Source organism: Erythrolamprus reginae, chromosome 2, assembly GCF_031021105.1.
Source record: "Erythrolamprus reginae isolate rEryReg1 chromosome 2, rEryReg1.hap1, whole genome shotgun sequence".
NCBI classification, from domain to species: Eukaryota; Metazoa; Chordata; class Lepidosauria; order Squamata; family Dipsadidae; genus Erythrolamprus; species Erythrolamprus reginae.
The window spans coordinates 110,100,204-110,111,403 of NC_091951.1; the positions used below are offsets into that span (position 1 = coordinate 110,100,204).

The 11,200-nt window shown below is 36.9% G+C and overlaps 1 protein-coding gene across 2 annotated transcripts in view; it reads right to left on the reverse strand.

The window, feature by feature from the left end:
* MAML1 (mastermind like transcriptional coactivator 1) overlaps positions 1-9,581 on the reverse strand; it is a 45,583-nt gene extending 36,002 nt beyond the window's left edge. The window contains exon 1 of one of the 2 annotated variants that reach the window (XM_070739107.1): positions 8,838-9,581. In XM_070739107.1, coding sequence (XP_070595208.1) covers positions 8,838-9,257 — 420 coding nt within the window. In that variant the 5' untranslated portion in view covers positions 9,258-9,581. The remainder of the gene's footprint in view (positions 1-8,837) is intronic. The other variant, XM_070739108.1, reaches the window with a different exon arrangement.
* Between the last annotated feature and the right edge of the window lie 1,619 nt (positions 9,582-11,200).

Consider the following 11,200-nt stretch of genomic DNA (forward strand, 5'->3'; position numbering starts at 1 on the left):
CCAACACTGCATCAAGATACACTGGACCCTGAATACAACTGAAAATCAGTAGAATACTTTTAGCCCTAATGAACTTATGCAGTACATTAGAAGTATGTGATCAAGTACCGTATTTCCCCCCAAATAAGACCCTGTCTTATATTTTTTTGAATCCTGAAATAAATGCTTGGCCTTATTGCCATGCACTCAAAAGTCCAATTGGGCTTATTATCAAGGGATGTCTTATTTGGGAGAGAAACAGGGTAAATGATAATAATTAAAAGTTAATTTCATATTTCTGAAAATTCCTACTGATATATGCATTCTGAAATTACATTTGTGTTCAACTTGAAGGCATCTATCACGATCATCAAAAGTTTTTCAAGAAGCAAAACTTTTGAAAAATGTGTTATCCAGTGAACCAATTCAAACAAGAGCTAACAAAAATGGATAGAGTATAGTGAAGTTCTGTATAAGAAACATATCAATATCTAAGATATCCTAGAACATATTTTCTATTTAACCCTGCTGTTCTGTTCGGGTCTGTGAGACCCGAAATCAAAGTTTGAGACCCTGTAAAAAATTTTCCCTGCATATCTGAAACTTGAAATTTCATGACTTTTCATCATTTCAGGGGTTCTCTCTATGAGAATTTTTTTGGGGGGGTGGGAGGTTTCTTTCTTGCTGAAAAAAAAAAACTCCCTAATGTTATGTTCCCGGGTCTATTTGACCCGGACTGCAAATTGATCATTTTAGGTACTTATATTTGGTCTTTTTGAAAGCTTTTTTCACCTGGAAACATGTTTGAACATTTCTGCACACAATGGAATGAAAATTGAACTGAAAAAATTAATCCTTATTGGTTTATTTTGCACATAAATGTGCCTCCCCTCCGTTTTTGTGAAAGTATTTTTCAATTTATGGATAGTTTTGCTTGCAAAATGCAGTCTATTTTACTGGAGTTGGTGTGGGAATGGTACCTTGAACATTTCTGAATATAAGAAAAATATAAAGGAACTGAAAAAAAATGATTCTTACTGGTTTTTTAACATCAGAAATAAGGCCTTCCCCCCCCCTCGGCTGCTTGCAATCATTTTCACTTTTTATTTTTTTATGCTCCAAATCCAAAATATTCTTTAAAATCTTAGGCATTCATTTACTCAATTTAACAATGCTGATCATCAAAAAATATTTTTGGGGTGGTGGCTAATTATTTTCTGGGCAAAAAAAATTCATAACTTCGAATCTGTTTCTGTTCATATATGACCGGACCAAAAATATTTTTTTTAGGTACTTGAATTTGATCTTTTTGAAAACTTTTTCAACTGGAAAACTAGTTTGAACATTTATGAACATAATGATATGAAAATTGAACTGGAAAAATTGAGACTTATATTTTTATTTTGATCAAAAAGCCCCTCCCCCATCCTTTCTGAATTTCGTGTCAATTTCTATTTTTTAAGGCTACAAATCCCTAAGGAATTTCCCCCCAAAAGGTTTGATATACTAAATTGAACATTTCTGAATATAAGAAAAATATAAATGAACTGAAAAAAATGGTTCTTATTGGTTTATTTTTGCCACAAAAGGGACACCCCCCCCCCCGGCCTTGCTGTGTGCCATTATTGTCACTGTTTATACATATTTGTCTAGAAATATTTGGAATATCCTTTTGAAAATCAACCACATTGTAGCCAGATAACTAATTTTATGAAAGAAATCCATTTTACTAAAAAAAAGTATGTAAGTTTGAAATTAACAGCATAATTTTTATATAAATTGAAATAAATTTATATGCAAAATAAACCAATGTGCATCAATTTTTCCACTTCAATTTTCATATCATTATGTTCAGAAATGTTCAAGCTACAAATCCCACACCAACTTTAGCAAAATTGAATGTATTCTGCTAGCAAAACTATCCATAAAGTGAAGACTATGTCACAGAAACGGGGGGGAGGCACATTTATGTGCAAAATAAACCAATAAGGGTTAATTTTCTCAGTTCAATTTTCATATCATTGTGTGCAGAAATGTTCAAGCTACCAATCCCACACCAACTTTAGTAAAATAGAATGGATTTTGCAAGCAAAACTATCCATAAATTGAAAAAACTTTCACAAAAACGGGGGGGGAGGCACATTTATGTGCAAAACAAACCAATAAGGATTAATTTCTTCAGTTCAATTTTCATTCCATTGTGTGCAGAAATGTTCAAACATGTTTCCAGGTGAAAAAAGCTTTCAAAAAGACCAAATATAAGTACCTAAAATGATCAATTTGCAGTCCGGGTCAAATAGACCCGGGAACATAATATTAGGCAGTTTTTTCGAACAGCATACAAGGGTTAAAAGAACCTCAAAGATGAAAGAAGATGAAGTTAGATCTAGAAGATGAAGTTAGATCAGCACTCTGATCATTACTAATTGGAAGAAATTATTGGAATATCTTCAGAACTCTAACAAGCAAGAGAAGAAAAATCAATAAAGACTCTACTCAAGACTACGCAAAGAAAACTGCAAAATTACACAGTGGCAAATAGTGGAAGAGGTCAATTTATATACTAATATCTAAGAGATGTAATAGTGTGTGCAAACTACTGCATTCTATTCTTATTTTCACACAATAGCAAAATTATATTTAAGATCATCCAATGTGAATTATTAAGAGTTCTACACAGAAAGGAAATGTGGATATGTACTTTGGTGCTCTCTGAGCTTAGTTATTTACAGTACTTCCAGATGCTTCATTACTAGAGTAGGAAATCATGGTCAGAAAGCAATCCTGAGCTAGATAACATTCTCTATGAGAAGGGGAAATGCAGATGTTCAAGATAGACTTAGAATCTCACATGCAATACTTTCACAATCAAATAAAAGCTTATTACTGAATAACATCAGCACAAGAATACACTATTAACAAACAGCACAATCTATGAAAAGAGGAAGCTAGCAGAAAAGGAAAGGGGAAAAGAAAGGAACACAACAACCAAAAACAATAGCCACAGAATGAGATAAATTAAGGGGGACTGAATTAGGATATTGCTAGCCAACTCCTTCAATAAAAATATTCTATAATGAAACATTTTGTTGCAAATTCTATGTTCAGCATTGCAAAACAACTAGACTACAAATTTAAAAAGAAATGAAGCAGGATTTTAATCCTATTTTTTTTCACCCTAAGAAGAATACTGTGAACTTTGATTTTCTATTTGGATATATATATATTACATTTTTAATTTTTGTACTTATATTAGATTCATAATTGGTAAACTATACAACCTAGTTATAAAATGCCTCTCTTGAATAAGAGTTTACAAAAGCTTAGTAAATGAGTCAGTTACCGCCCCACCAAAGTAGCGTCAAGACAAGAAAAACCTGTTGTAGAACAAAATCTCAAAGGAAAGGGAACTCTGCAAAAGAAATCAATACTATTTGTCAACCTATAAAAAACCCTTTATTCTATTTTAGGTTTAGCTTATAAACAACTACAAACTGAATGAAAAAGTAGTGAAATTACATAGAGTGGGCATATATAGAGATTGGAAACCTTCTCTCAAGGACACTGAGTAGAGTAAGTAGAGTAAGTAAAATATAGAACATATTTAGAAAAGCAATCAAGTATCACTTGTTACATTTCCACCATTCATATGAAATTATCTTAGTTACCACCAGCATTCAACATGAAATAAATTATTTGTCTGAAAATATAATATAATAATGCATTATGTATTCTGGAAATATAGCACACGACAGACTCAAGCATTAATATTAGAAGACTTGAAATACTCAATGAAATGAAGAAAAGCTATGATTTCCATACATTTTCATTATTGCTGGGAAAATGTTTGGTCTAGTGCAGTGAAAAGGCTGTGTAGAAACGTCACACACATGCTCGCTTGTCAGAGCCATGCCTGAAAAAGCTGAACTTCTGGGTTCTAGTGCATGTGAGCATCCAACTATCAGCTGGCCGGCGTGCATGTGCAGGCATTTTCAGGACTGCAATACACACAAAGGACAGCTAATTGTTGTGCATGCATGCCACAGAAACCCAGAAGACAAACAGGCAAGACCGCACAGGCTGGGCAACATGGGTTTGCATGCCACGGGTCTAGTGATTAAGGCACCAGCTACACCGTAAGTTCTAGTGGCAGTCATTCTCTCTCAGTGCAGGGGGTTGTTGTTGTACAGCAGGAGAAAGCTGTATTAGATACGTTTACCTCCTTGAGTTATTTATAAAAATAATAAAGATATACATAAATGAGTAAAAATAACCTCTCAGACACACACATACACACAAGGATAGATGCTGTATTAGGAACACTATACTTCAGGCAGTCAAAAAAAGAAATCATTTTATCTCCACAATATTTACACATCCTAAGCCAGTGATGGCGAACCTTTTTTCCCTAGGGTGCCGAAAGAATGTGGGCGCACACTATCACGCATGCCTGAGTGCCCATACCCATAATTCAATGCCTGGGGAGGGCGAAACCTATGTTTACTTCTGGTTTCCAGGAAAAAAAGCCCACTGGCAAAAATGGATTTGCTTAATCACCATCATGTTCACTTAGCAGCTGCAGTGTTTCTTTAATGACTGCTACAAAAAAAATCTCATAAAATTGTGTGCAGTCACATAGACTGAATGACTGGCACGACTTACAACCATAATTCTGAACTCAATTACAGTTCTAAGTTGAGGATTACCTGTACCTGGCCCCGAGAGTGGGAAGACAGAAATAAAAAGGTTTTATTTTAAATTAGCCACATAGTAGCTCAGTGCTCTTTTCCTGATATTTCTAATATTAAGTAAGTTAAAAATATATTTTTCTCCCTAACAATGTAATCTAACAATGGCTCCTATTCCTAAAAAATGGTAAAAGTTAGATATCCAGTGTTCATTTTTGAAATGCTAAATAGAAAGTAACATTTTTATGTTGTTTATGCAACATTTTCCATAATTGTTAGCATGCCAAAAATGCACTAGCTTTTCTTTTAAAAAAAAAAAAGTGAACACTTTGGATTTAAGTTCCCACAAACAGAATCCACTTATCATGGGGAAAAGATACTTATCTTACATCTTTTCTGGAAAATTCAATAATCATCTGGAATATTCTTTGTTTAGTGCTGTCTCATTCAGTGACTATTCAAATATGGTAGTAACAATAATGATAAAATATTTGCTAGTCATTTCACACACTAATAACCAGATTTTGTGCACCTGACAATGTATATTGGAATTAGAGTAACACCGGCACTGCAGCACAGGTGAACTTTAAGTAAATGAAATAGCAGCAACCAGTGATCATATCTCTCTCTCTCTCTCTGTCATATGTTTGGTTATTGCCCATTTTGTTTCTGATTTAAGGTACGCATTGCAATTGCCAAATGAGACTATGGTCTATCAGTCATTGGAGTGAAGCAGCCATGAGTAGTGGCTCTCTAGACAGGAAAAAAACCCTCTGGATTCAGGGCATGTTTTAGTTTGACATTTTAATTAGAGTGGCATTTTATTTGTCATTAGACTATCCATCAGCAGCTTGCTTTGTTCTTTCAATATAAAATTAGCAGAAATCTCACTACAGACATTACTAATGAATTTTTTAATGTACAGTTTTGCCAATTCAAACTAACCTGTCCACATTCGGAGGTTAAAGAAAGCAGGAAAGGGCCAGCTTCCATCACGCAGCATACATTTGGAGCGTGCAAGAAACCAATCCTTTACTGTCCTCTTGATTCCCAAGACCCTCTAGGTTGGGGCTTCAGGCATTAGAGTTCTGATTCGACTCATGGCAGCACTGAAGCCAAACCTGATGGGTCCTGGGTGGAAGTGGGAGAAGGTGGAAAAGAAGTTGAGAGAAGGTAAAAAAGGGTCCGCTTCTGAAATATTGCATATGTATGCTGTGTAGCTCCCCTACTCTCCCACGACCTGCCTCCTAAGCCTCCTGGACTATTACCCAGTACTGAACTGAAGTACACAATTTTTATGCTTACTGATTGGAGAAGAAAATGTATGATTGGAGTCTTCGGAGAGGGGCAGCATACAAATCTAATACATTATTATTATTATTATTATTATTATTGATGTTGTTGTTATTATTTATGAAGAGCCTCTCAGAATATAACCCATTCATATGTAAGGGACTGTATGTACTGTACATAATAAAAATATTGAATTTATTTTCTGTATTGAACATTCTGAAAAATTATTGACAATTAACACAAAGAAAATTCTGATATTTTTTTCTTTATATTATTATTTGAGCCCAATTTCTTTAAAATTTAAGTAACATTTACCAATTATGGATATCATTTTTCACCAATATTTAATAATAAAACATTTATTATAAATTTTATCCCAATTTTTAAAATATGACTTGGTCAATTCAAGGCAGCAAACGTATTTAATACTCTTGCCCTTATTTTCTCCACAACAATCTTGTGAGGTAGATAGAGATGAGAGAGAATGATTGGCCTAAAGTCACCCAGCTGGCTTTCATGCTTAAGGAAGGCTTAAATTTCAGTCTCCTGGTTTCTAGGCCAGCACCTTAACTACAAATAGCAAATGAATGAAATAACCCTGACATATATTACTCATAGTATTTAGTATTAAAGAATATAGCACTCTCACACTGTTCAATGCTGCATTAAAAACAATTCATCTATAAAGCATCATCTACAGAGAATATATTATCTAGTCAGGTTTCTAATCTAGTCAATTTTCCCAATATATAACTAATTGAAAAATTCAACATCTAAAGTTATCAGAAAAGCTTGTAAATTCTGACCAATAATAGGAATATTTGATAGATAGACAGAAATATAGGGGGGAAAACCCTTTCCTGAATAGATTTGATAGGTCATTGTGTGACACAGAAGGCTGAACTAGATAGGCCTGCTTTTTCCAGTGTGGATTATAGAATTATAGGGTTGGAAGAGGCCATTAAGCCACTGAATGTAACCAAGTATGAATCTCAGTTAAAGGAACCAAGAGAGAAAAAGTTGTTTTTCCTCTAAAGACATGACAGTCTATTTAAAACTGATTATCTTACATTAACTTTATAAAATGTATTGCTATATTTTGTTTTGTTTTCCTCTTTTAAGCACAGAAGTTCCATATAACTTTGTCAAATAAAAATTAATGCGACCAATCATTTGGACTGTGACCTATCTCTGTCCAGCCACCTTCTAAACAAAGAAATGACTAATAGATCAGACAACTTCTGATTCTACCATATGAAAAGATCACGATTTAAAATAACAAGAGGAAACTTTTTTCCTTTCTTGTACCCTACTTCATTAGGAACATAAAGATAATTTTACATGTTTTAAAAGCACAGGCAGCTATTCCAACTCATTTTCACATTATCTACATATTTCCTTCACTTCTAACAGGAAAAATATATAGCATTTTACTTGTAATCATTTTTAACCAATGAACAGCATTCCACCTTTCCAGTGTATTCTGAATTATATTGAGTTTTGCTATTAATACAGTACAGAAGTTATATGAAGTTACAGAAGTTATATATATTGATTAAATTTAGAGAAAACATTGATCAATAAAATGCCTATAATCTATCTCCAGTATTTGCAGATATTAAACTTTAAATATTTATATAGAAAACATGTTGAAGGCTTGGATCCTGAAGCACTGTTACATGAATTAATCATTTTAGCTGGAACACTTTAGTATCTAGAAGACCTTATAATTTGTTCTTGTACAATTTTTTAAAAAACACAGAATTTGCTTTATTTCTAGTATACCTAACTCAAAGGTAAATAGTTCAAAATGAAAATGAAATATAAGCAAGTATATTGCCTGAGATAAGAAACTACAATAAAGTTGCTGTAGATAACCAATCCTCCATAATTGTTCCGGATTATATAGCACTGCTCCCCTAGTAACCCCTCAAAAGTTAATAAATATATGCTGATGCAGAATTCAAACACATCTTTAAACCCTAGTGCAGGAGCAAAATAGGCAAAGAAGCCTATCAATTTCTCCTATAAAATATTGGTTTAGAACATTATAAGAAGAAAACTAGAAACTTGAATATCTTGCATAGACATTCCATTTATTTTCCATTTATATTCTCAAGATGAGGGCAATATATATCCTACTTTATATCCTATCTAGTGCAAAAAAAGCAGATGTCATTGAGCAACTATTGGAGATTCTTGTCAGTAGAGCAGATACACTTTCAGGCAAACCTACTGCTCATATTGTGGTAAAAATAAATCAAAATAACTCCCAGGTGAATCACTTTCGGATTCTTGGGAAAAGATTTGAATTTAAGTGAAAAAAATAAAGCAAGAAATTATTTCTGCTTTCTTACAGAGATCACATACTTATGCTGCATTCAGGTCTAAAGCAAATTCATCCATTTGCAATTTTAAATAAAAAAATCTGCTTCAGTTTACTTTTAATTTTGTAGAAGTAGAATAATACAGATGCCTTTGTTTATTTTTCAAGTTCTTAAAAAAAAAATCTCAAGGGCCATTTTAAAACTGCCTGAAGCAGCAAAGTGAAGAGATAATATGCATAGGCAAAACAAGCACAAACAGTGATTAAATTATCTTTCGCTACAAAGGGGTAAGACAGTGGAACAGGGGAGGGGAAAAGGTTACCGATACGGTTCTGAAATTTAAAATGAAAGGGGAGGGGGGAACCTATCTCACGGGAATGTAAGTCGTTTTCCATTTTAAAAGTTTCGCAACTTTTCTGAAGTATGCTAATGTTTTGACAAAGAAGAACCCGCCTAAGTCCAAGCAAACAATACACAATTGATTTGGAGAGAGAGGGTGGGGTGTCTGCGAGCTAAAAACAACCCCCTGGCCCCGACCTCTGGCTCTTACCGCGATGAGGGCGCTGCTACGGCCGTGCTGTTGCGGTTCACCGCCCGCGGTGTCACCGTCCAGGCCATTGACTCCAGGCCTGTCGGAATTAGTGGAGGTAGACGCGGGGGGCCCGGCCCCCGGGGCCGGAGCAGAGGCAGGCGGATGCGAAGGAGCCGTCGGAGGTGGCGCACTGGGGGCTGGAAGGGGCGGCTGGCGGTGCTTCCCTGCTCGCTTGGCCTTAGCCTGCAAGCAGCGCTGGTGCAGGGCGAAGGTCTGCTGGCGCTCCAGCTCCAGCCGCTCCGGGGACACGGCCTGGTAGCGGGACTCGCAGGCACTGTGATGTCGCCGGCAAAGCTCGATGCGCCGGCGGAGCCGCTCCATCACCGCGCTGTGCTGCGACACCACGAACTCCGCCATGGGGCAAGGGGGCAGAACCATCAGCCGCGAGCGGAAAATACGGGAGCACCGGGAGCAGCCGGCTCTTCAATCCGCCATAGCTGCCGGCGAGGGACAGCGGGCACTCGGGAGCCCAATTCTCCCTCTTCTTCTGCCGTCACCACTACCTTTCTCAGGCGGGGGCGCCCCGATGCCGCCCGACCCGCCTTTCCGATGCAGGCCCGGTGGTTTCAGTCCCCTGCCCCGATCCAGCTCAGGCCCAGAGCCGTCCAAAGCTCCCGTTTCCCATTGTTATCCGCGCCTCAGCCGCCGCCATCTTGAAATTGTTTTACCCCTTTTCTCTCCCCCACTTAGGAAGCCTGCCCAGTCCGGAGCGGGTGGCCTTTCCTAGGTAGTGGCAGACGTCACGGCGCACGCACTCACTGGCAGTAGGCGTTGACTGACTGCTCGAAGAGCCAAACGGAGATGGGGACGGAAAAGAAAAGGGCGGGGAAAAGCTGGGGGGAGGGGATTTCCCTTTCCGTTTCTCTCCTCCCCCCCCCCCCCACTTCTCTACGACCTTTCCGGAAAAGTAGAAGGGGTGGAACTTTGTGATTGACAGGAAATGTCCCCGTATGCAGCTTATGCTGGAATGGCTGAAACCTGTAGGCCTGCCCCTCGCATACGTTATTGGGCAATAAGTGAGGCAATATATAAAAGTAAATACTGAACGGTAGTTGGGTTTTACCCTGAAAATATGCAAATGAGCAATAAAGGCCAAACCAAGCGTTTGAATTCTCTTTCCTTTAAATTGAGGACAACTGCCATTTTAAATGGCTTCTTCCATGTATTCAGTATGCACTGATTTAAAAGTTTTCTTTGCGGGACTAACGATTAACCTACTATAAAATAATCTAAATCCGGGTCCTCTTAAAATCAGATATGTTTACGGGGACTAATCTCCTGTTTATGTAATACAGTAAAGCTTTCCCCCCGACAATAATAATTTAAGTGCCGCCCAATTCTCAACAATCCTAGAAATACAGTATAGAAGATTGACGGCAGAAAAAAAACCCTCATGGTCCATCTAGCCTGCCCTTATACCATTTCCTGTATTTTATCTTAGGATGGACATGTTTATCCCAAGCATGTTTAAATTCAGTTACTGTGGATTTACCAATCCCGTCTGCTGAAAGTTTATTTTCCTTTCAGTAAAATTATTTTCTCACCTTGCTTCTGATCTTTCTAACCTAAGAAACCTCAGATTGTGCACCCTTGTCCTTGTATTCACTTTCCTATCAAAAACACTTCCCTCCTGAACCTTATTTAACCCTTTAACATATTGAAATGTTTTTCGATCATGTCCCCACTTTCCCTTCTATCCTCCAGACTATACAGATTGAGTTCATTAAGTCTTTCCTGATAGGTTTTATGCTTAAGACCTTCCACCATTCTTGTAGCCCATCTTTGGACCCGTTCAATTTTATCTTTTTGTAGGTGAGGTCTCCAGAACTGAACACAGTAATACAAATGTGGTCTCACCAACGCTCTATACCTGGCCTGAGAATAGTTTTAGCTTAAGCCACAGGAGAATAAGGCGAAAGGTTTTCACCTCTAACTGAAAAGCATTTAAAAAATGGTTTCTTTCTCTTTTGCTGAGGGTTTTTTAGCTGAAAAAACCACCCAACACCCTCAGCTACCAGCAAGAAATTTGATCAAGTCAGAATGCAAGGCAAACTGTTTTGTATGTTTGGGGGTGGGTGGGGTGTACTTGGAAATGTACTGTATAACCATCTGCAGATGTTGACCAGATTTTAAAATTCGTAGTGAAAGTGTCAACTCTTGAACAGGTAGTATACATACATTTATGTAACTTCCAGCATATTTATAATTTAGTCTTTTTAAATTGCTGGTAAGCTTTAGTGTTATTTATAGTTTAAGCATATAACTTGTGATTTGTTACAATTCAGTTACTGTGGATTTACCAACCACTCTGCTGAAAGTTT